Here is a 27,236-nt window from a genome sequence, read left to right as displayed (position 1 = left end):
CTGGTGGCTGCTTCATCTGATGAAGCATGTGTGTCCCAGCACCCACAGGCAGACAGTCTCTACCCTCAGGGAGGCCCTGAAGTCTAACCTCCGTCTGTACTTGCCTTTCACAAGTGAACATCCACAGGGGCTGGCTCTGCCCAGAACCTTCCATGTGAAGGCTCATAAACAAGGGGGGCGGCAGTGCTAGTGCCTGAAGGCTAGCAGAGCCATTCAGTGCTGCCACCAGTGGCATCTAGGAAACAGGAGTTTAGCACAGCTTAACATTCCCAGATGCATCAATCGGAAGTGACATGAAACCTCAGCCCCAAACAGTACTGCCTGCCTTATGGGGGGAAGGTGTGGTCTCTTCACTCTAGTCATTCTCTACTCCAGAGATCAAACTTTCACTTCTAGGCTATTCTGGGGATTTCAGGGGGTTGGGGAAGTAGCCACCTCCATACAATCTGAAAACTCTACTGGTGAGTTCATGGATCATAGAGCAGATCCAGATCTGGGGTCCATTTTGTATGTTGGTTTGAATACTGGGGATTGAACCCAGGGGTTCTTTACCACCGAGCTACGTTCCCAGTCCTTTTCAATTTTTATTTGGAAACAGGGCCCTACTAAGTTGCTGAGGCTGGTCTTGGACTTGTTAACTTACTTGGACTTGTAATCCTCCTCCTGCCTCACGTCCCAAGATATTGGGATCACAGGCAAGCACCACCACACCCACCCCTGGTCCATTTTTACGGATGTTGGTCTTTATTTTCTATAAGCAGGTTTCTCTGGGGGGGCATAGGGGGTCTGGATTTCTTTTTTAAAAGACAAAGGCAATTCTGATTGGTCAACGATCCACATTTTTCTCCTCTCTGTAGGGGAAAGGTGGACAGTCAACCAAGTAAATGCCCTCCTTCCAGGCACAAGTTCAAACATCCTCCAGCTAGGGACACTCGCTTCTCAGCAGTTTCTCAGCACACGTCTCTCAGGTAGCACTAAGAGGCATGCCAGGTCTATACCTGAAAACTGAAAGTCACCAATCCCCAGACTGCTTCCTAACTGTCCACGTTACAGGACAGCTCATATATATTCTGACAAAAAGTTCCTTCATGGCCCTGGAAAAAGTGACACTAACCCAATACCTTTCTGCTAGAGCAGGTCCAGCTGGCTGAAGGGGAACAGTTGTCCCCAAGGTAGGTGCTCTCACCAGTGTGGGGCAGGTACCCTGCTGGCTACAGATAGTCTACCACAGTTCACACTTCCCTCCTGCCAGTCCTCACTGGCAGCTGAGGCCACATCAGCAACTAAGAGCAAAGCTCTGAGCACCGAACTGGACACTTAAGTGGCAGAATTCGTCCAGTTAGCCATATGTGTGGACCCCGAGTATCACTCGACAGCTCCCAGCGCCAAGCTTTCTTCACCTGACTACTGAACTTTTCCATACTAACAGTCACCAGCACCAAAGAATTAAGTCAACTAACCTGCCTTGAATTTTAGACCAGCAATCCATATGGCTTTATCTGGTATAAATCTTCTGCCTTTGATCATTCTGGACCGTGTAGGAAAAAGGAATAGCAATCATTAAAATCTTGGGCCAGAAAACACTATTTTTACATAACAGTTTCTTAACTTAAATCAAGGCCTTGCACTCCTTTCCCTGAGGGTTGCCTGAGATTCCCTCATGCTTTTTATTCAGGGCTAAGTCTTTATTGCAAATATCATGTTAGCACTAACATCTTCAAAGTATATTATCCACTGCCTTTTAACAAGGACACACTTCAAGACGTCCAGAGTTTGGTTGGAATAAGCAGCACATAGTGATAAAGAGCGAATTCATCTTGTATCATTATAGGCAGAAGGCATTTGGAAAACCTTATGTATTGTTTATGTACTGTACAAGTAACTTATTCTTGAATAATGCAAATTTTGCTATAATGTACAAGTTGCTATATATGAATTAAAAAGTTTTCAGAATCTTGATTGCCATAATGTCTAAAGGCTCTATTAAGACTAAGTTCTCTATTATAATCTTTATCCTTGCTCAGATACTTGCTTTTTTACCCCTTTTCCTCCCACAAGCTAACAACTACAGGAATGCTCTACCTCTGAACTACAACTCCAACCTTATTAAATTTTAAGACAGGATCTAAGCTGCAGTTGTCCAGGTTAGCCTCAAACTTGTTATCTTCTAGCCTCAGCCCCAAGTCTCTGGGATTATAGATGGGCCCCACCATGCTCAGTTTCATTGCATTTAAAAGAAAAAGAAAAAGGAAAAAAAAAACTGTCTCCTGCCCCCTACCGGTAAAACAGATGCCTAAATTGGAATAGCTTCTGACTAACAAATGCGCATTTTGGTTCTGGAGATACGAAAAAGGAAGCTTACAGAATCAGCGCCAGCTTGAGGATGTGGACTTTCAGTGCTGCCCAAACTCTGGCCAGCCTTCCTCCTTCTGAAGCCGACTGCTAATCCACCAAAGAGAATATCTCAGTCTTGTCATTTTCTAGAGATACCTTGAACCAAAACTAAAGGTGAAGAAGAAAAGTGATTGACAGTCACTACCTTCCAGAATGTTAAAGCATCACTGAGCTGCCTCGACAGCCAGTTTCCTATAGCACACGAAGTAGCTTAGACAAACACACACTAACTTGATATCAGTTTTTAAAACTTTTTTTATTTTTTAATTTTTTTTTAAGTTTTTATTTTATATTATCTACAAAGTAAAAGTTTTTTCCCTTAACTTAAAAGTTGAACCACTGTAGACAGTGATCACCTCATCAAACTTGATTTATAAATAATAATCCGTCAGTTTGACGGTTAAGAATTTATCGAACCTTTGTCAAGTTTAGTAAAAGGGTGTTCCAAGTCTTGATTTTTTCCTTTTTTTTTTTTCTTTTTTTCTTTTTTTAGCAGTAATAGCAGCAAGAATCACTCTTGTTACTTCTTTTGCTAGCTGATGTGTTCATGACTTTTGAGGGCCATTAAAAAATAAATAACTTCCAGTTTTGGCAAGCAGAGCTGGGGTACTTGCGGGACTTGGAAACAGCATATGGAATTATGGAACAGCCCACAAGTTCCTAAATGCCTCTACTCGGTCCAAATATCTTCCACTGCAAGTGAACTGTTAGCATTCCTATTGGATGTTACAAGAAATCAACATATATTTTTAAAAACAAAATAAATGAAATTCTAGTTTTCTGTGCTTCCAGTTGGTAGAAGCAGAAGAAGGGAGGAAGGAATTTGGCCTTTCGGTTCCTCCAGGGCAGCCTTACAACTGCTGTTGGTGGTGGGCTTGTACTGTAAAAAAGAAAAGTGAATATTTAAACAGAACACTGGCAACACTGCACATCAGCCTAGTGCCTCTGCAGCACTATCCTGTGAACTATCCTTGTGCTAGCTGAATAGGACTCAAAATTTATTCACTTGCCCCCTCCCATCTGCACCAAGGTGGGGAGGGGTGGGTGGTGGGTGAGTAGAAACAAACCAGTCAGACATAAAACCACTTCAGATAGAACTCCCAGAAGACCTGCTACTCAGGGGCAGGAGAAAAGGCCTTAACATACCCCTCCCCAAATCTTAGCCAAGCACAGTATTGCTTTCAGAGTGACAGGTGAGACTGAAATGTCGCCATGGCAGCCACCCAGCACCAGAGCACAATCGCGGGTATCCTCCCCCGCCTGGGCATAGGCTGGCGCTGCTGCTACACTCAAACCAGTCCGCACACAGCACTTGCTCATCAGTGGTCTCCACACTACAATCAAACTCTGCCATGGTAATAACCCCCCACATGTCAGCCTGTTGGGACTCAGGAAGGAACACACTGCCCTGTCCAGCCTGTCATAACAAGGAAGGCCAACTGAGTCCTAGGCATGCATCAGCTACCCGGAATGCTGCTACTGCTGCTTCTCGTCAAGCCAAATCCTGTATACCATCAGAACACACACAGACTCGGCTCCTGGGAGCCTTAGGCCCTGACACTGACTGATCATCACAGTCCCTCCTGTGCACATCTGGACGGGTCTTGCTATTCTCAAGTGCGGGGCTAGAAGCGCTGGCCCTGCCTGCCATTCAACCTGTGCGAGCAGAATGCTTGGGGTGCCCCGGCGGCCCCTGCACACACACGCCTCACCTGAAGGGTGCGTCATATAGGGGAAATGCGCTGTTGTCGAGACTGGAATGGGCTGTAGTGCACTTTGAGCGAGGGCGGCCTGGGGACCGCCGGGTGGCTGTGTCGTCATTAGCATCATTGGCGCATGGGCAGTTGGATGAGAAGGAACCATTCCTGACTGTACATGAGCCTGAAACAGAGAGCTCTTTTACGCATACAGGCAACATCTCCGGCTTAAACAACATGTCAACTGTGTTCCTTTCACTGGGCTGGGACACTCAGGAAAGGGCAAGGGTGGGCCTCAGGGCCCCTTTTTTTCTTTTTCCTCTGGGGACACTCCCTGTTCACCTTTTGACAGATCCTGCAGGGCTGGGGGAGCAGGCACCATGTAAGCTGAGTCAGTGTCAGGGCTGCAATGACCTGGTTGCCAATGTTTCTCATCACTGAATCTGTGTGTGGGGCAAGGTCTTCACAAAGAGCAGGCCTGACCCAAGGGCAGCTTTCTCAACTTACTATTACATGAGACACAATGGTGCTTCAGAATCAGGTGTCCTTGTGGGGACTGAAGGTATTTTACAGAGAACATTCCTTTCAAATAGGAAAGCAGATTGCTACCTGATAAGCAGGACGTCAGATGCCATCATAAGGGCGTCCTGGCCCTCTCCTCACCCGCCCCTCCCCCTCTGCTGTGGCCTGCTCACCAGGCAGGGAGAAGGAATTCTTGGGCTCCCTTTACTCTCTAAAAGGTACGCTGATGGAGGAGGAGGAGGCGGTGGCTGCAGGTAATGGCTCCAGTGCGATGGGAAGGAGTCATCTGAAACTATCTGGGCCAGCCCAGTGTCTTCTGTACCAAATGATAGCAAGTTCAAGTTGGAAAGGAGATTTTAGCCCAAACAGCCGGACCCCAGCTCTGCAGGGGGTTAGCGGGGCCAGGAAGAGCCCTCATTTCCTGTCTCCCACAGACTGTGCACTGTTCTAAACCATAATTCTCTAATGAAATGCAGTTTAGCTCACATATTCAAATAGGCCCATGGCATATTTGGGCATCACTGCATTAACCTTTTTACTGTCTGCACAAGAGCAACAAGTGAGGGTTTCGGGAACCCCAACTAACATCTGAGTTCGCATACCTATTTAGCCACCATCCTCTGCTAGCCACCTGCAGGACCCCAGTTCTCATGAAGCTGATTCCACCAAAGCGCTCTGACCCACACTGAGCAAACCAGCTCCCTCCCCACTATCAGGAACAAATCAACTGCAGTATGCACTGTACTACAGAACCTGAACTCTACAGGGTGAGGGAGTCCAAAACTCTCCCGCTGTGGACTACTGGTTACAAGGTAGCATTCTGAGAGAGAGCTCCAACTGTGTCCGATCTCTAGCCCACACCTTGCCAGAGCCTCACTGGCACACTATTTAGCAGGAAATGGAATTCAGTGAGATGGGGTCTTGCGAGGCCCACCTAAGAGAGCTCTGTTATTAACATAGCAGAGACACCTAATACAGCCAGGTCACCCTCAACAGCTCCAGGGAAGGCCTCCAGGACAGCACTAGAGCCCAAATGCAGCACAGTTCCTTCTCCTCATGACAATCCAACTTGGCACAGGCCTGCACTGGACCTCTGTCATCAGCTGAGGCAGACGGCAACCACACCTTTCAACCTTTGGAAGCTTACGCTGGAGGTGCTCCAAAGTACTTCCAGGGCTGCTCTTTAAGAAAAACAGGACAACTGGGTATTTCCGGCTTCTACTTACATTGCACCAAAGTACAAGGCCAAGCTCTCTCAAGAAGTACAACACATGATCAAAGCAGATGGAGGGATAACCAGGAAAACCAACTGGAAAGATTTCTTTGGAACTCATACAACTAACATTCAAGCTGACTCAGCTGAGAATCTGTGAAGGCCTTCCAACCCTGCCAGGTTTCCGTGTGTATGTGTGGAGGGGTGTGTATATATATGCACACACACACACACACACACACACACACATATATATATATAGGAGTGAAGCTAAAAAGAGACGTTAGCAAAGCAGACACAGGGAGGAAAGGACTGGGTACATTTCAGAGTCAAAGAAATGTATTTTTAAGGTCTCAGTTGGGAAACGTTAAAGGACTGACCAGTAAGTAAGCAACTTCACTGATCCCATTACATAACCACACCAACATTTAACTGAAGGCCAGATCACGTGTACTGAGTAGGAAAAGAAGACAGGCAAATGGCACCACACACAGGGTTTCCTAGCTTCGAGAGCTTCTGGCTCTTTGCTGCTTATCTGAGAACCACCACATCCTACTCCATCTTCACAGGAAGTAGGCTAATGCTGGATTACCTGAGGTACATGGGCCATGTGGGGTGGATTGGTATATGCCGGCTGAACATGAGAAGGATGGATTGTAAAGACGGTCTGTTGTGCTGCTGGGAAACTATTCTGTGGCGACTGCGTATTGGAGGCAGGTGTCATGGAAGGTGGGGTTGGTGCGAGCCCCGCGTGGTAAAGGGCTGACTGTTGCTGTGGACTGGCCAGATGGAGAGCCTGGGCGGCCTGGTGCTGATGGTGCTGCAAAGCAACGGGAAAAATGTGAGAAAAACTTCTTTAACGAGAAGAGATTAAGGACCACACAAAGAGTTTTGCTTTACACCTGAAAACTTTCCTGGGCACATGTGAGGTGAGAGTATGGCAAAGACCAGGGACAGAACATGGAGGATGTGTGGTGCCTCCTGCCCAGAGACGTTCCTTTATGGAGTGCTGAAGTCCAACTCTCAGGCTGAGAGTTACAAGTCCCCAATCAAGCAGAGGGAGCTGACAGATGTCAAAGAGACCCCTAACTGCCTCCATTCACAGACATGACTAAAGAAGCTAACAGGAAAAACATTTCATCATGTAAACTTTAGGAATGAAATAAAGTCCCAAGCAAATATGAATTTATGTTAATTATGAACTTTATATTAAACTAAATATTTTAGCATTAATAGGTTTTCAAAGCTTATCTAATCACCTCAGTCACACCATATTCCCACCCCTACCCCACAGGTACACAGTATGCTAGTGGCTATGCTGTTCTGATCCTGTGGTCCTCGTATCTTGCCCAACCCTAAGAAAGTACTCAGTAGCTAGAACAAGGGGGCTGTTCTATGCAGGCTCAAATTTCTCCTTACCTGAACAGGACTGGGTGCAGGATGACTTCCACCATGTTGGCTTTGTTGCTGTCCGGTGGGGGTAGCTGAAGGCTGAGGATGTGGAGTATGTGGGTGCAGGGTAGTGTTAGGGTGAGCATACTGCTGAGCAAGGGAGCCCGTGGAAACTAAAGTGAAAGAAAAAGGACCGTGTCCAACCGACATGTGCGATGACCACTGCTTCTCATCAACTGAGCTTTTCTTGACATTATAATGCCTAATGTATGCTGCTAACAGTCTCTACAGCCATTTGAACCGTCTGACTAGCACTTGGTTGTATACAATTGTTGTATACATTATATTAAAATCTAGCTAGTTTGAATTTACTCTTAAAATAGTCACTAGTTTCCCACAAAGGCAACTTGAAAGCCTAGGCAGAAACAACCCAAACCATCAAACTCATGGGCGTGAAGTCACAGATTCACACTCCCTCTCTTGCTCAAGGCCATCATCTGGCTAACCTCACCATGCTACTGCCCTGGATTCGGTACACACTGTACTGTGGGCACACACTGCAGTGGGGCTTGGACAGGGGCTGTGTCAGGTAGGTGGCAAGGTCAGGGCTCTACTATCAAGGCCAAATCACAGAAGTCACTTCTGCAGTTTGTTCCCTAAGGCCCTACTAAGGATCTCCCAACCTCTGCTTTATAAAATCAAGAAGATGAAACTATGTAAAACCTGCATGTGTGTGTGGGTATGACTCCCTTCAAAATATCCAAGTCCTTTAGATGAAACTTCCCTAAACTTCAGAAAAACTATGATAGACCTGTTTTAAGTTAAAATGTGATCATCAAAGATGATCTACAGCCTACAGATGACTTACAGCCAAGTCTTCATGAATTTTAGCATGGGCCCTACCTTGGTATAAAACAAGGAAATCAGGGAAATTGTCCATGTCTTCCCAAACTAGCAATTAGAGAGTCAAAGCTCAGTAAGGTGCTCACTGCTTCTACTGACTCAAGAGTACCTGAGTACAAACTTAACCTTGTTGCAGTCATGCATGGAGAACACAGTACTCTGAAGCCACAGCTCCAGCAGCACCTAATTCCCAGCCCTCTCCCAAGAAATGAGTCCTTCAACCCCTTCAAATAAGTCTGCACACAGAAATGATGCCAAAGCTGTTCCACACATTCTTCATGTAATGCATTAGCAAACACAGACAGGTGGGGGACTGATGGAGAAAAGGCAAGCATGCTTTAGGGATCAGGTGCCCAAGCTTGCCAAGAGTCATGGCAGGGGCAACTCTGGATGTGTTCCACATCAATGCTATGCAGAGGGTTAGGTGTGAGAAGCTGTCCTATAATGTTTGATGTCTAAAGTTAAGCGTCACCAACATCCAGACCAAACAGTTCCACCCCCAACTGCAAATGCATCTCTTAGAAGAGGGATGGGCAAAGCAAACTGCACTGTAGGACCACCTGTGCATATCCTACAAATGCCACAGCTGGCATTCGTATTCTTTAACACCCAGATGAGACTGAACAAAACCGTTCTGTGCAGACCCTGGGAAAAATTTCCAGGCTCTAAGAATCTACATAAACTGGAGCAGTTTAACAAGAATACTGAGGCAACACACATTCTGTTTATTTTCTGTTGTTGTTTTATTTTGTTTTTGCTTTGGGCACTGGGGATTGAACCCAGGGGCTACATCCCTGGCACTTTTTGAGACAGAGTTTCACTGGGTTGCTGAGGCTGGTCTTGAATTTGTGATCCTCCTGCCTTGGCCTCCTGAGTGTGTAAGACAATAGGTTTGATCTGTAGCACTACAAAAATAAACTCTCAACCAGGCAGTGGTGTACACCATAATCCCAGTTTGGGAGGCTTCAGAAGCTAAGGCAGCGGATCACAAGTTCGAGGTAGCCTCTACAACTTAGCAAGACCCTGTCTCAAAAGCCAGGCTGGGGATGTAGCTCAGTGGTATAGGACCCTGGGCTCAATCCCCCATACTGCCAAAAAACAAAACAATACAAAACAAACAAAAAAATTCCAGTCAAGTGCTGTATTATTTTTGTATATAAAAACATGGCCATCACAAAGAGAATCATTATGCCCACAAATTCTCATAATCAAATTATTCATCAACTGGAAAAATGTAAAAATCTCAAAATTTTATTTGGAAAGAAAATGAAGAAATATTTTTACTATACATTTATTCATTTATTTTTGTAGTGCTGGGGATTGAGTTGAACGAGCACATGTTCTATCACTGAGCTATACCCCCAGGCTCATTTACTTTTTAGAAGTGGGGATTTCCCTATGCTGCCCAGGCTGTCTCTGAACTCCTGGGTGCACGCAATCTATCCTCTTGCTGGGCCTCTCTAGCAGCTGGGACTACAGGCTATTGAAACCATGCCCTTTTACTATTCCTGTTTAAAAAATTACCTGTGATATAAACTTACCAGTATTCTCAGGCTATAAAATGGAGAGTTCTAATCGGCAGCTAATTTGCATGCATAGCACAAATACTGCAAGGAACCAAAGCAAGTAAATCTACACAGGCTTTGTTTAAAAAAACAAAACCAGAAACAAAACCCATTCTCTCCCTACCTAAGTACTAGAAAGCTACAGACATTATTTAAGGAAATGAAATATATACATTATAAGTTTCAAGGAGGTTTTGTTAGAAATATTTCCCTTTGTTCATCTTTGAGCTCAAAAGACTTGAAAGCCAGGAACTCTTCTCTTAAGTAGAAAAATGAGTGAGTAATCGGGGAAAAATGTGAAACATACATTTAATTCAATATTAACAACAAAATCATGGTTTGGTTCTTTAAAAGTCTAGTTACAAGTGATATAAGGGAGAAGAAGAAAAATTTAAAAATTAGGAAAAACACAGTTAAAAGAGAGACAGACAAGGGAAAGAAACTAAGATACGATAAACAAGGGGAAAAAAAAAAAAAAAAAGCAGTAGGGAAAGGGAGAAATGGAGAACAGGATTCTCACTCAGTGTATTATTTAACTGCTTTTGTTACACCTGCTAATTAACTAAAGATTCCAGGGAAGTTAAAAATATTTTTTTTTTTTTCAAATTCAAGTTTAGCTTTTAATTAGTTAAACTTCTATTTATAAAACTTCAGTAGCCTTCATGAAATCTTCTGGATTGCATCCAGTTGAAGAACTATTGCTTCTTTGGGCCAGACTTGGTGCAGAAGTTTCCCACTCAATATGCTCCTTGGCATAAATATTTAAAATTCTAATTTTGTTATTGGTTGAATTCTTGTAACATTAACCACATTCCAAAAACAGTTTCCTAAGCCATGATCTTAAATGAAACAAATTCAGTTCATAAAGCTATGTGTTCAATTTGTAACTAGGTTTTATCATTTTGACCTTGGATGTACAAGTTGTGACAGATCACCAGCACTGCAAAACTTCATAAGTGAAACAAAACAAAGAATTCCAAATTTTAAATCTGATGTTAAATTCAGAAAAAGGGATGTGAACGAAAATTGAAATTTCTAGATGCGGAATAAAAGGCAATTTGACCAAACTATGACAAAATGGTTTAGAATAGGGGAAAATTAAGTAGCAAATTAAATTATAAGTAGCAGCCTGATGGTTAGTTTCTTTAAAAAAGAACTTTCATTCCCTTATAGGGGAAGTTGCACTACGGCAATTAATGCTTAGGTGTGATGATTAAGAACCTTTGCTACTTACCAGGAAAATGATTCCAGACTACTAACAGAGACAGTAAGATGGTGAGGATAACTACATTTGAGACCTCAAATTGAGTATACAATAAAATTAATCACTGATACTACCTTTTATACACTCTAATCACAGACATATTTTCCCTTTAATAGTATATACATACAGCAAGACTCCTTTTTAAAGAGCATCTATTAAAGGATTAAATTTGTTAACATTTCCTAGCACCAAATAAATATTTCTTTAATCAACATTTTTGGATACCAAGTCATGGCACAATTAATGAAAATTTAAGGTCAAAATGCTTTTGAAATGCTACATCTGGCATTTAGTAGGGTCAGACATTGAGTCATTCCAAAATAATTCAAAATTTATCCCCTAACAGAAGAATGTTAATCCCTAATATCCTCTAGAACATGGTATTTCACTCAGTGACATACTCTAATGGCATACATTTCTCATGAATTATTTTTATTTAGTATCCTCCCTATTCAAACACCCAAGTCTGTGACTTGCCTTATTAAAAAAAGTTGCACTACAAATAGTGAAAACCCACCTCCCAAGTTCGTTTCTCAAAGAAAGCCCAGCCAGACTTTCCATGCAGGAGCCACTGCTTCCCTTTGCACTGTGGGAGAGGAGACCTGTGCACAAGAGGTAATCTCTGGAAGGTCTTGGTTTCTTTCTGAATGAAGCTCAAGACACATATGAATGTGTCTGCTACCTGAGTATTTTAAACCTTCAGTCATACAAAGATTCAAAAGATAGAAATGTTTCTCCCCTTGTTTCTCATCAACCCTATACAACTCATAAGGGGCACAGGACGTGACTCAGGCAGAGCGGGAGGCTCTGGGTTCAGTCCCTAGGATCTCAATCCCACGAAAGATCCTGTTAAGAATAAATTTCTTCTTAGGGATATTAAGAAACAAAAAGCGAGTGTTTTAAGTTTTATGTACTAAGTTTGTACCTTGGTATTTTTTTTTTTTAAACAATTGCTATTCACAAGTTTCTTTGAACGAGGAAAATATTAGGCATTTTCCAAACAGTTACGTGTTTGCTTGGTATGCAAAAATTAATTTCTGAAACGACTCAATTTTTCATTAACTCCAGCTCTCTAAAGCTGGGTCATATTTCCTTTTTCAAAACACTGAATAATTTACAGATATCATACTTTTAATGATTTTGTGGCACAAGGAAAATAATGTCCAACAAGTCTGCTCCCTTAACATGTATTCTTTAAAAAGTGTTTTACTGTACAATTAAAATAGGTATTAAAAACCCAACTCACTGGCAAAGTAGAAAGAAGGGCTTGTCTCCTTGTTGTATGGTAATTTGGGGCATGCTGAATTTGGGAAATAGAAAGGTAAATTAGCCTTTTGAGGTGTGCATTTTACTAATTTTCTGGAAAGGTCAACACATTTAGTAATTTTTTTGTACTCATGCACAATTTACTTTTATTTTACAAGAAATGAGAGCACTTTCAACATTGCTACAGAATTTTAAAAGAGGACTGAACCGGAAGACATTTTTCTTCTGTACTGAGATGTCAAGTTCCACATGCTGACTTGCTTAAATGAAAGGAATAAAATGATTATCTGGTATGAAATCATTATCTGATGGAAAAAGCATGGCATCCCTCTGAACAACCTTGATATAAATAATATAACCCAATAAAACAATACTTGGCAAAGTCAAGAGACACACAATTTTGCAAAATAATAGAAATGTCATTATAGGCATCTGGTGGTGGGTTAAAAAATTTAGAAGTAACACAATGAGAATGTTTTATTTCTCATTTAAATATGTCCACATAAAGGGTGTGCTGTGTGTGTATATGTGTAAGTACACCTGTAAGGATACATACCCAAAATAACAGACAGTTGTCAGGTAGAAGGATAATAGTGCCATTTATTTTTGTTAACTCTGTGTGTGTGTGTGTGTGTGTGTGTGTGTGTGTATGTATGTATGTATGTTCTAATTTTTTTTATTTTTTAACTTATCTGCATCAAACTACCAAAACAAACCAAAATACTCTGGATCTAATTTTTCTGGGCTCTGGTTAGTAGAAAAAGTTTTACTGTTGCTGTTTCTGAAAGGTAAAGTCAGTGGTTTTACAAGCCAATTTAGAAGACTGGATGTGAGGGAAACTGCAGGTTAACTCCTGAGGAGGGTAGAGAGGCAATGATCAAAGACTAAAGGCAAAGAGATGCAGGGTGTAACAAAAAAAAGTCCTTTGAGACAGCTAGAAAGACTATAAGGTTGGGCTGGGGCTGTGCCTCAGTGGTTTACCTGGCACGTATGAGGCACTGGGTTTGATCCTTAGCACCACATAAAAATAAATAAAGGTATTGTGTCCATCTACAACTAAAAAAATATATTAATGAGGGCTGGGGTTGTGGCTCAGTGGTAGAGTGCTTGCCTCATGGAACTGGGTTCGATTCTCAGTACTGTAAGAAATCAAATAAAAATCCATTGATAACTAAAAAATATTTTTTTAAAAATTAAAAGTACAAGGTCAACATTTTAGAATGTATTCATATCCTAAGAAGTGTTTATTAATGTTTGCATATTTATAACAAATATATCAAAATTTAAAAACACTTTGCAGTCATTCATGATCTGCTACATTCTCAAACCCTTTTGCTTTGAATATAACCATCAGTGGAAAAAAAAAAAGATGATAAAAAATTGTCACCAACATGTAGGTGCACAGTGTTATGCTTGCACTGAAAAAAAATGGAAGATCCAGATAGGACTTAGATTAAAAATAAAAATAATTCAGGTATTTAGTTCCTTCAAAAATATAAAATACATATCGTTCAAGGAAGAGGAACACAAAATTAGCATATCAGGCAACAATATTGTCTTAAAGCCATGTACTTAAAATTTTGTTCATATTTGGCAAAATTAGGCTTTAAAAGATCTAAAATAATTCAAATAAATTACTGACAATGTAATGAAGAACTTGCTTTAGCAGATTAAATTATGGCTTATGATAGGAAAAACAAAATGAATAATTTTCTAGTGTTCTTTTTAAGACTTGAAGTACCCAAAAGAGAACTGATTAACTAGAAACAATCTTGCCAATACACAGCCTTGCCACTAGTCTGCCTCCCCACAACAGGCATCAATTCAATACAACCTGCATAAATTATCAACAAACAGTTCAGATCTGGTTGAGCTATTTTCTCCTGGCATGAAAGAGCTGGCTTTGATAACTACTTCATTATAGATTCCACTAGAAGTTACCTCTAGTGGGGTTTTCTTGCAAAATTTCCTACTTAATCATACTTGAATAAACTTTTGGGTACACGGTCTATTGTTTTTCCAAGGGAAATGTTCTTGGATGGTGATTATAAGGACCATTAATGCCTCAAATACAATATTTACCATACAGACTACTTCAAGCCAATGAACTTCATCCAAAGATGAAGTTTATCTTGGCAGGGAGTGACACTGGAGAGATTCTGTTCAACATCAGAGTACTAACAAAATGCCTCAAAAGCATGGGTACACAAATAGCTGTTCGCTAAAAGTAATGGGGGAATTTTGGTTCAAAATTTCGGATATTATTCCAAGGGGACTATGACAGAAAACAGGAGCAAAGAAATTTTTTCCCCTATTTGTTATATCATGATTGATAAGAAATGTACAATCATAACAAACTTTTCACCTAAGCCTTTAGCAAACTGGAAAATTGCTTAAATGTATACAATGTGAATTAAAACCGGTAAGATAAATCAACAATGACTTTTCATTCGTATATTTAGTCCTGGTTAAAACAAACACAAGCCAAGTGACAGGAGAGCGCAACCAAAATAATAAATAAAATCTGTCTGTCACTATATCTTTCAATTAAATTAGACAGGCTTCCTAAAACAAAAGTTTTTCAGAATATAATGATCATACAACTTTTTATTTAAAATTCCTAATCCACAATGAAAACCTTCCAGTGATAGTGTGGGAAATTTAAGACCAGATTTACGTGCTTCATGAAAGTACAAGCCTGACTTCCCTGTGAAAGAACAAGTCTCCAGGAAGAAGCAAGCACTTGGGTAACAGATGCAGGAAAGGGGACGCTCACTGCCTGAGTCCTCATCTCAGCCTACACAATGGCACTACTGTCATTTCTTTTTTTTCTTTCTTTCTTTCTTTCTTTTTTTTTTTTTTTTGCGGTGCTGGAGATTGAACCCAGGGCCTTGTGCTTGCAAGGTAAGCACTCTGCCAACTAAGCTATATCCCCAGCCACTACTGTCATTTCCTTTAAAAAGAAGGAAAGAGAAGGTATGAAGGGGGCTGGGGATATAGCTCAGTTGGTAGAGTGCTGCCTAGCATGCACAAGGCCCTGGGTTTAATTCCCAGCATCAGCCCCCCCAAAAGGGAGAGGGAGGGAGGGAGGGAGGGAGGGGGGGGGGGGAGAGAGAGAGAGAGACAGAAGGTATGAAAAGCTGTGTATCCCAAGAAGAGGGTGTCTGCCAGAAATCTCTAAACTCAATTTTGCTTAGACTTATTCATTCAAAATATCAGTTTAAAAAATTCTCATCTAGGCCAAAAAGCTTAAACATGTTTAAAAATAAAATGTCACATAGTTGTATGTAATTGTAATTTCTATCTCATAGCGGTACAATTTTCAATTGTAGGAATAAATCTAAATTAATTTTATACTTAAAATTTTTGAAATGCTAAGGGTAACACTTAAAATACAGGAATTCTCAGAAACACTCAGAACACAACTAACAAAGGTGTATTTTGAAAAACATAATACAAGGCAATCCATTAATTCTAAGATACATAAGTAGAAACTTTATTTTAAATTCTCAACACTGAATAATGTATTATTTTAGTGCTTTAAACAGTTGCTAAGTTTAAAAAGACAAAGTTCTCTGGTGATAAAACTAAGATAGTTTTTAAAAATTATTCTCATATAATAAATACTGTTTAATTTTATAAAAATACTTCTCATTTTCATTTTATCATTGTTTATAGTGATTATAAAGTATCTAAATAGACCTACTACACAATTGACTGCTTACAATAAAATATAATTCAGAAACAGTACCATTATAGCAATAGCAATAAAAATATATAATGTCAATGACACCAAAGTAAGAAGAGGAGGATGTTTTCAAGCTAGTACTTTTAAGCTTTTATGCACATTTTCTTGTATGCCTTGGGCAAGCTACACCAAATGATAACACTGACAAGGAAGAGGAAGAAACTTTCTTCTCAAAAAATGTTTTGCTGTTAGTAACATCATTACACTGTAGTTCAAGTAGGAGAGACATGGAAAGACAGAATCACTGTCACATACAGAAGTAGAAACTATTTGTCAAGACTTATAAAGGGGAAGAAAAGGGTTCATCTTTTTCTTCTTGACCCTCAATGTCATGAAGGCCAGTTTATTTTTAAACAGAGAATGACTTTACAGAGCTTTAAAACAAATCAAGAATAGTCGCACACGGTGAAAAAGACCAAGTGCTTCCTACCGTACATTGCGTGTGTCTGCTCGTGAGCCCCGTACTGGGTTGCGGAAGAGGACACTAAACCAGGCTGGGCATGTGCTGGTGGTGCCACCATTCGAGCATTACCCTGTATTACAGGACTATAAACATGAGGATGCTGTGTTCAAAGAAAGAAACAAAGAAAAAACACTGAGATATCAAAGAGAGCCAAGCAGATTTTAGTTGATTTTTAACTCCATGGTTTCTATGTTTCCAGAAGCAACTGAAAATTCTACAGCTGTTCTTGGCTGCTTCCTTTAGAACTTAAACTGATAAGTAATGATTGAATATACATTAAAAAGGCCTGAAGTCCTTAGCTAGCTTTTCTACCAAAACACAAAGCAAAATAATATAAAGGAAAATCACTTGACCATATTAAAAGTTAAAATGAAATGTTTTTAAAATAGAAATCAGGATGAAGACGTCATATAACCTTACCTGAGACTGATAATGTGGCACATGCTGAACTAGTGGCTGATTTGGAAACTGCTGAGGACTATAGGCAACATACTGAGTGGAGTAAGCTGGTGGGGTGGCTACGATGGGCGGGCCTGCTGCAGAGGCTGGGTGCATCATGGTGCTCTGATGATGCTGGTCTTGCCGCTGTTGGGGCATATTTGGTACTGTAGGGGGAAAAACCTCATTAACAGAAAACAGCAAACCTTAGTAAAACACCTACATTAGCATACTACATACAAGGCTCAGCAAGACTGGACTCTCCTGCCCACCTCTCCCAACACTGTTATACCACTCCTACCACCACTGCAGTCACTCGGGGTTGTTTTCCTATTGCATATGCTATTCCTCAGTCTCAAACACCAGTCACTAACTTGCAGCTGGAATGACTGTGACTCATCCTTTAGGGGGCAGCCTGAAAGCATCTTCCTCAGCGAGATCCTCGATGAACACCCTCAGATAGAACCTAGCTCCTATAACACACATGGCATTAGTAATGCCTTTGGCTTCACACCAAGTCTCAGATAACATGTTTACTTTTTCTATCTACCAGAAGACCTGGAGGCCCAGGTCTACCTGTGCTGTTTGGCATACCAAAATCATGCCACCGGGCTGGGATGTAGCTCAGTGGCAAAGCGTCTGCCTTGCATTCGCAAAGCCCTGGGTTCGACCCCCAGTTCCAAAAAAGACAAAAAAGAACCCCAAAATCATGCCACCGTGCTAGGTTCATTTACAGAAAATAAAAGTATGCCAAAAGACAGTCCACGCCCATCACTGAATCCTAAACTTCTCCTTTATCAAACCCAGTTATGCAGCACAATGTAGCAGATAGCAGGTTTCTAAATGATGACTCTTAAAAATCCCTTTGTGCCTTATACTATCCCACACAGATTTCCTCTCCCTTTAGCCTAAGTAAAGCTTTAGTTAAGAACTCCATTCAACTGGCATCTCCTTGTTGAGGTTGTTCCAGTTCGCACAAGTACTGGCTGCATCCTGTGTGTTTTTTCTTCCATGTCTACACAGCATCTATGCTTGCCTGAGATCTGGTTCTGGCGTGACATTAACCAAGCCACTTGACGGAAGGAACTGTATAGATCACCGCTTACAATGTATGCAGCATATTCATAAAAGTATCAGAATTATCAGCAATTTCTTGACAGAATTTTTTTTTATATTTATTTATTTTTTTAAATTGTATACAAATGGGATACATGTTGTTTCTCTATTTGTACATAGAGTCAAGGCATACCATTTGTGTATACGATTACATAGGGCAATGATGTTTATTTTTTTTTCCCTCCCCCCCTTATTTTTGTTTCAATTACTTAAAAATTTTGGCTAAACATTTAATGAATGTTGTGGAGATTTTATCTCCTTAGAAAAGTAAAGATGAAAGTAATACAGTAAAATATTTTACTGAATTTAATCTTGACAGTTCACATGCTGAAAACAGAACTGCTTTTGGTTCAGAAGATGCTTAATTTTGGAAGGAGGAATACAAATAATCACTTCGATCAAACAATTATTTTAATCAAATTAAAGTTTGTCCAACTGAGGTCAGTAAGTTAATCAATTCACAACTACTGCTTTTGTTATATTGATTACTACCTCCAGGTGTACTCTCCCATCAAAAAAACAAAACAAAATAAAATCAAAAAGCTAGCTAGCCAAATGTATCATTGTTTTCGAAGTTAAAAACTCTAATCTCTTTGTTATGGTGCCCCCCCCCCCCGCCTTTCCTAAACTGAATTCATGTTTTTCATAACTTAAATCCAGGTGGACCGTACTTTAACCATCTCCTATGTCAGTGGTTCTCAAATGGGAGCAATTTTGCCATTCAGGGGGCATTGGCAATGTCTGAAGACATTTTTAGTTGTTACTATCAAGGGAAAGGGGATATTGATATTAGGATCTAGGAGTAGAGGTGAGGGATGCTACCGAACATCCTATAGTTCACGGGATACCTCTTCCTCTCACATAAATATTAATATTGTCAAGGCTAAGAAGTTCCACTTATGTTAAGTCAGTCCTTGAGTTTGGTGTATTTATGAACACAACTCAACCTGACTCACAGGCATAAAAGGCAAAGACTTTGCAGTTTACAGCAAGCAGCTAAAGAGATGATTTATACAAAGACCATACTACCCCGAAGGAAAGTTACACTTATACAATCCATGGCTATATTTTAGAACGAAGTCCTTGCTTTTGCATATTTCAAAAATATTAAAAATACCATTATCCAATACCTCAACTGATTACAATTTAGTAAAGCAGCAGGATATAAAATTAACATACAGACAGCAATGGCTTTCACATATAGTTCTTCATAAATAAAGAACTTAGAAGATGCAGTGGAAGAGAATAGCTTGGTTTACCTTAACAAAGAAGTTTATATCTGAGGATAAACTGAAGAAATGCACAAAACCTTAAGAAGAAATGTTAAAATGCTCCTGAAGATAACAATTTGCTCTTGGATTCTCAACAGCATGAAGAAAAAGATATCAATATTCCTTAAAGTTAACTTATAACTTTACTATCATTCTAATAAAAATGCTAAATCCTAAGTTAAAATTCATCGGTTGATACTAATACCCCAAATGATAACAAAAAACCTCATTGGTCACCTTCTGAGGATAGTAAGAAATCAAACTTATTATAGACTGCCTTAAAAAGAGAAATGATGAGTATTGTAAGTTGTAAGTTGGCTTAAACTTAAGTTTAAGCTATGCCCGAAGGTGACCAAATAGTTCAGGCAAAGTGGGGTTCGTCTGTTTGTTTGGTTTTGTTACTAGAGATTGAACCAAAGAGTGCTCTACCACTGAGTAACATCCCAGCCCTTTTTATTTTCAGACAGGATCTTGCTCAGTTGCTGAGGCTGGTCTGAAACTTATGATCCTCCTGCCTCAGCCTCTTGAGTCACTGGGATTACAGGTGTGCATCACCATGCTAGCTAGAGATTTACTTTAGAGGAATATTCCACCTAATTGAAGAAGGGATTAAAAGAAGATAGTGTCATCATTTTGCAATCCCTAATGAAATACTGCATCTAGGGCGACAAAAATATTATCAATTACTGCTAAAACAAACAGGAAAGAATTATGGAAAATGTTATCCTGGACAGATGAGGGGCATAAAAACTCAATGGTTACTCCTACTATCACAAAAGAGAAAGATGGTATTCCATGACTCCTACTGAAAGTACACCCAACAGCCATCAAACGATCCAGAATCTGCTATTTGACTTAACAAGAAAAAGTCCAGTAACTCCTACAGATAAACACAGGAATACTGACAGATGACACAGTGCCTAGTATTGCTTTAGAATATTCCAGGGGAGACAGGGCACAAGAGACAGGGGTATGAATGAGACATGACTGCCCAGAAGCGATTAATATCTTCAAGTTTTTTCTATAATTTTCATATGAAACAAATAAAAAAAAGAGTTCAATATGATAAACGCAACTAAGAAACTTCATTTGAAACTATAACACATTGGTTCCAATACAGATGGGAAAAAGGTACTGTGGATTTTTAGGGCTTCCTTTGTTTTAAAAGATTCCTTATCTTTTAGAATTGCAAACTGAGATATTTACAGATGAAATGGTAAGCCTGAGATAGGACACGAAAAATCTGCGGAGCAAGAGGATTATGAAAATGTCATGGGGTTAAAACTGTTAAAGTTTAGGTGAAGACTACTTTTATACTATTATACTATTCTAACTGCTTATTTACATATGTTTGAAATTTTCAATAATGAAATTTTAAAAAGACAACTGACATTTTTTAGTGGTCAAACTAAACATAAAATACTTATGAAAAACCAGGAAGTCGAGCTGGGGAGATAGCTAAGTTGGTAGAGTGCTTGCCTTGCAAACACAAGACCCTGGGTTCGATCCCCGGTACCTCAAAAAAAAACAAAAAAAAACAAAAAAAAAAAAAAACAAAAAAAAAAAACAGGAAGTCAAGAAATCTGAAGGGCAGGGAATAAATATAGGGATAGGCAGTTACTTCCATTAAACAGAATAATGGAACATACAACCCAGAAATAGATCCAACTTCACATGGAGAATTAATATACAATGAAATGCTTTTTTATGTCTGTTCTCTGACCATAATGGAATTAAATTAAAATAAAAAAGAGAAATACATATGACAATATCAAATACTTGGAAATTTAAAACACACTTCTAAGTAAACTATTGGTCAAGGAAATCATAAAATCAAAAATATTCTCAACTGAATAAAAGTACAATATAAAATGTGTAGTATATAGCTCAAGCATTATTACAAATTAATAGCTTTATATGTTTCCATTAGAAAATCAAATTTTAAAATCTATGATCTAAGCAGCCACCTAAAGAAACTAGAAAAAGGTAAATAAGCCAGGTTCACTGGCACATACCTATAATTCCAGACTTGGGAAGTTGGGAGGCTGAGTCTGTAGGATTGCAAAATTGAGGTCAGCCTCAGCAACTGAGGGAGACTGTGTCTCAAAATGGGGATGTAGTACAGTGGTTCCACTCCTCCCCCCCACAAAAAAAACCCACAAAAAAAGGATTGGTAAATAAAAAAGCAAAAAATCACTGAAATTTTAAAATAAAAAACAAGAACAGTGGCACACACCTGTAATTCCAAGCAACTTGGGAGGTTGAGGCATGCAGATCACAAGTTGGAGGCCAGCCTCAGTAAGTCAGCGAGACCCTGTCTCAAAATTAAAAAGGGTTGGGTATGTAGATCAATGGTGAAGTACCCCTGGGTTCTATCGCCAGTACAAAAAACAACTACAACAAAAATGACAAGGCAGAAAAGCCATATAATCCTCTTCATAGATGCCCAAAAGTTTTGGACATTATTCAACAACCATTATAACTTTAAAAAACAAAAACCAGCCAGGCGTCTGTAATCCCAGCAGCTCAGGAGCCTGAAGCAGGAGGATCTCCAGTTCAAAGCCATCTCGGCAAGGTTCTAAGCAATTCACCAAGACCCTGTCTCAAAATAAAATATAAAAGAGATGGGGATGTGGCTGAGTGGTTAAATGCCTCTGGGTACAATCACTAGTACAAAACCACCACCACCACCACCTGGGTCCAAACCAGCAAACGAAATCAAAAACTGCAAATTAGTAATAGATCCACATCTAACCCCTGTTTCATCCCTGAGAATGGGAACATGGCGAGACCTCATTACTCCTATTTGGTAGTGTCCTAGAAGCCCTCTCCAGTACAGTGCAAGAAACAGACACAGTGACTGCATCATGACTGTGACAATCTAAAAAACATTAACATTACATGGGGTAGCAATGTGGCAAGACATAAAGTCAAGATTAAAACTCCAAATGCTTCTTTGTATCTAATAAACACCAAAGATATGTTAAAAAAGAAAAAAAAAAAAAACCATTCATAATAGCATAAAAATTATAAAATTAAAGGATAAATTTAAGAAAATATGTACAAAATTGATATTGAGATATATATCATACAATCAGTGAAGAATCTACATTAAGATAATCCAGTGCATGATCCCAAGCTGACCACAAAACTTATTGGAGAGATCCAAGATGGCAGACTAGAGGGAGACAAGGACTAGACGTTCCTTGTCGCTCCGTAACTCCGGTTTCAAGCAGAGGATATCGGTTTCTTGATTGCTCACTGTTAGGCACCTATGTGCCAACACATTTCGAAGCCAGAGCAACCATCTTGGATAATCCTAGAAGCCATAGCTCTGATCTTTAGGTAAGGCAAAACCCATCCTGAGACGCCTGCTGTTGTCAGGTACTTCTCAAGCATCAGGCTACTGAACTCTGGGAGGTTTCATTACTATATGACTGTTACACTGTACATTTTCTTTTTCTCCTTATTGAAAAAGTTTAAGTTTTTATTTCTTTACTTTCTTGCCCTCTATTCCTTTTGTTTACCTGTTCCCTCAGAGTCTCTTTCGCCCTTTTTTGCATGCTAACATTCGATTTCTTTTGATTACACTCTCACCCTTTCTATTATCTAGAACTTCTGTATATTCTTTTCTTATCCCATTAACAGCCACATTCTACATCCCTCTGCATCCTCTTTGTCCTCCATTTGAAACTGCAGACCTTATTGCAAATCTGTTTGTTTTACTTAAGATAATATTTGAACTCATTTTGTTTATTATGATAATTTTGTTATTGTTCTCATAGAGGCTATTTGGTCTAGGATTGCATAGTGTCTGATTTGGGCACTGCCAATATTGATCTCCCCTTAAAGAAAGGGTTTAGGAAACCTATAGGGCCACTATAAGCCTATAGGGGGAAATCTGCAATACCCCAGATTTGCACTGCTAGAGCATAGTATACATGAACAACATGAAAAAACAAGGCAAGAAAATGATTCAAACAAATCTAGATGCTATATTAATAGAATCCAATGACAGTATGTTAGAAGAAATGTCAGAAAAGGACTTACACGTGATTAAGATTATTCGTGAAGCAAAGGATGAGATAAGAGAGCAAATGCAAGCAATGAATGATCACTCCAATAAGCAGTTGAAAGAACAACTGGAGGAAGCAAAAGATCATTTCAACAAAGTGATAGAGATTCTCAAAAAAAAAAAACCAACGGAAATCCTTGAAATGAAGGAAACAATAAACCAAATAAAAAATTCAATGGAAAGCATCACCAAAAGACTAGACCACTTGGAAGACAGAACCTCAGACAATGAAGACAAAATATTGAATCTTGAAAATAAAGTTGCCCAAACAGAGAAGATGGTAAGAAATCATGAACAGAATCTCCAAGAACTATGGGACGTCATGAAAAGACCAAATTTAAGAATTATTCAGATTGAGGAAGGCACAGAGATACAAACCAAAGGAATGAACAACCTATTCAATGAAATAATATCAGAAAATTTCCCAAACCTGAAGAATGAAATGGAAAATCAAATACAAGAGGCTTACAGAACACCAAATGCACAAAATCACAACAGGTCCACACCAAGGCACATTATAATGAAAATGCCTAACAATCAAAATAAAGATAGGATTTTGAAGGCCGCGAGAGAAAGGCATCAGATTTCATATAGGGGGAGACCAATATGGATAGCAGCCGACTTCTCAACCCAGACTCTAAAAGCAAAAAGGGTCTGGACCAACATATTTCAAGCTCTGAAAGAACATGGTTTCCAACCAAGAATCCTATACCCAGCAAAACTAACCTTCAGATTTGAAGATGAAATAAAATCCTTCCATGATAAACAAAAGTTAGAAGAATTCACAAATAGAAAGCCTGCACTACAGGCTTTGTTCTCAACAAAATATTCCATGAGGAGGAAATGAAAAACAAAAATGGAGGACAGCAAAGGGAGGAACTACCTTAGAGAAAAACCACTCAAAGGAGAAACCAAGCCAACTTAAACACCAAAAATAAGCCAAATGACTGGGAATACACATCAAACTCAATAATAACCCTGAACGTTAATAGCCTAAACTCATCAATCAAAAGACATAGATTGGCAGAATGGATTAAAAAGAAAGACCCAACAATATGCTGCCTGCAAAAGACTCATCTCATAGAAAAAGACATCCATAGACTAAAGGTGAAAGGATGGGAAAAAACCTACCTCGCACATGGACTCAGTAAAAAAGCGGGCGTTTCCATCCTTATATCAGATAAAGTGGACTTCAAGACAAAGTTAGTCAGAAGGAATAAAGAAGGACATTTCATACTGCTTAAGGGAACCATAAATCAGGAAGACATAACGATAGTAAATATTTATGCCCCAAACAATGGTGCATCCCTGTACATCAAACAAATCCTTCTCAATTTCAGGAATCACTTAGACCACAACACAATAATTCTGGGTGACTTTAATGCACCGCTGTCACCACTAGATAGATCTTCCAAACAAAAACCAACCAAAGAAACCATAGAACTCAATAACACAATCAATAACTTAGACTTAATAGACATATATAGAATATTCCATCCATCAACAAGTGGATTCACTTTCTTCTCAGCAGCACATGGAACCTTCTCGAAAATAGACCATATGTGATGCCACAAAGCAGCCCTTAGGAAATGCAAAAAAATAGAGATACTGCCTTGTGTTCTATCAGATCATAATGGACTGAGAATAGAAATCAATGACAAAATAAAAAACAGAAATTACTCCAATACCTGGAGATTAATAATATGCTATTGAATGAAACATGGATAACAAAAAACATCAGGGAGGAGATTAAAAAATTCTTAGAGGTCAATGAGAACAACGATGCAACATATCAAAATCTCTGGTTCACTATGAAAGCGGTACTGAGAGGAAAATTCATTGCATGGAGTGCATTCCAGAAAAGAATGAAAAGTCAACAACTAAATGACCTAACATTACAGCTCAAAGCCCTAGAAAAAGAACAGAATAACAGCAAAAGTAGTAGAATACAGGAAATAATTAAAATCAGAGCTGAAATCAATGAAATTGAAACAAAAGAAACAATTCAAAAAATTGACAAAACAAAAAGTTGGTTCTTTGAAAAAGTAAACAAAACAGACAAACCCTTAGCCACACTAACAAAGAGAAGGAGAGAGAAAACTCAAATTACTAAAATTCGTGATGAGAAAGGAAATATCACGACAGACACCACTGAGATATGGAACATAATGAGAAGCTACTTTGAAAATCTGTATTCCAACAAAATAGAAACTACCGAAGACACTGACAAATTTCTAGAGACATACATTCCTCCCAAACTGAACCAGGAGGACATACACAATTTAAACAGATCAATATCAAGCAATGAAATACGAGAAGCCATTAAAAATCTACAATCCTAGAAAAGCCCAGGACCAGACAGATTCTCAGCCGAGTTCTATAAGACCTTCAAATAAGAACTCGCTCCAATACTTCTCAAAGTATTCCAGGAAACAGAAAAGGAGAGTACCCTACCGAACTCATTCTATGAAGCTAATATCACCCTCATACCCAAACCAGGAAAAGACACATCAAGGAAAGAAAATTTTAGACCAATATCCTTGATGAATATAGATGCAAAGATCCTTAACAAAATATTGGCAAACCGTATCCAAAAACATATTAAGAAAATCGTGCACCACGATCAAGTGGGGTTCATCTCTGGAATGCAAGGATGGTTTAACATCTGTATATCAATAAATGTAATCCATCATGTCAATAGACTTAAGATTAAGAATCATATGGTTATTTCAATTGACGCAGAAAAAGCGTTCGACAAAATACAACACCCCTTCATGCTCAAAACACTAGAAAAAATAGGGATAGTAGGAACATACCTGAACATTGTAAAGGCTATTTATGCTAAGCCCATGGCCAACATCATTCTTAATGGAGAAAAACTGAAACCATTCCTTTTAAAAACGGGAACAAGACAGGAATGTCCTCTTTCACCACTTCTATTCAACATTGTCCTCGAAACTCTAGCCAGAGCAATTAGGCAGACTAAAGAAATTAAAGGGATACAAATAGGAAAAGAGGAACTTAAGCTGTCACTATTTGCGGATGACATGATTCTATATTTAGAGGATCCAAAAACCTCCTCCAGAAAACTTCTAGACTCATCAATGAATTCAGCAAAATAGCAGGCTATAAAATCAACATGCATAAATCTAAAGCATTTTTATATGCAAGTGACAAAACAGCTGAAAGGGAAATGAGGAAAAAACTCCATTTGCAATAGCCTCAAAAAAAATAAAATCCTTGGGAATCAACCTAACTAAAGAGGTGAAAGATCTCTACAATGAAAACTACAAAACATTGAAGGAAGAAATTGAGGAAGACCTTAGAAGATGGAAAGATCTCCCATGTTCTTGGATTGGCAGAATTAATATTGTCAAAATGGCCATACTACCAAAAGTACTATACAGATTCAATGCAATTCCAATTAAAATCTCAATGATGTACATTATGGAAATAGAGCAAGCAATCATGAAATTCACCTGGAAGAATAAGAAACCCAGAATAGCTAAAGCAATCCTTAGCAGGAAGAATGAAACGGGGTATCGCAATACCAGAACTTCAACTATACTACAAAGCAACAGTAACAAAAACGGCATGGTATTGGCACCAAAATAGACAGGTAGATCAATGGTACAGAATAGAGGATGCCGACACAAACCCAAATAAATACAATTTTCTCATACTAGACAAAGGTGCCGAAAATATGCAATGGAGAAAAGATAGCCTCTTCAACAAATGGTGCTGGGAGAATTGGAAATCCATATGCAACAGATGAAACTAAACCCCTATCTCTCACCCTGCACAAAAATCAAATCACAATGGATCAAGGACCTTGAAATCAGACCAGAGACCCTGCAGCATCTTATAGAAGAAAAAGTAGGTCCAAATCTTCAACTTGTTGGCTTAGGA

General features: G+C 39.3%; 1 protein-coding gene across 1 annotated transcript in view; it reads right to left on the bottom strand.

The window, feature by feature from the left end:
* Positions 1 to 156: 156 nt before the first annotated feature.
* Atxn2 (ataxin 2) overlaps positions 157 to 27,236 on the bottom strand; it is a 115,448-nt gene continuing 88,368 nt past the window's right edge. The window contains 9 exon segments of the mRNA XM_047561421.1: positions 157 to 1,528; positions 2,363 to 3,274; positions 4,107 to 4,275; positions 5,423 to 5,497; positions 6,419 to 6,646; positions 7,246 to 7,391; positions 12,197 to 12,250; positions 16,395 to 16,527; positions 16,848 to 17,032. Of these exon segments, the coding sequence (XP_047417377.1) occupies positions 3,246 to 3,274; positions 4,107 to 4,275; positions 5,423 to 5,497; positions 6,419 to 6,646; positions 7,246 to 7,391; positions 12,197 to 12,250; positions 16,395 to 16,527; positions 16,848 to 17,032 (1,019 nt within the window). The 3' untranslated portion in view covers positions 157 to 1,528; positions 2,363 to 3,245.

This window comes from Sciurus carolinensis, chromosome 8 (genome assembly GCF_902686445.1).
Source record: "Sciurus carolinensis chromosome 8, mSciCar1.2, whole genome shotgun sequence".
Classification (NCBI taxonomy): Eukaryota; Metazoa; Chordata; class Mammalia; order Rodentia; family Sciuridae; genus Sciurus; species Sciurus carolinensis.
Note: the sequence above shows the minus strand (reverse complement) of the source record. Positions and strands in the feature narration are given on the sequence as shown.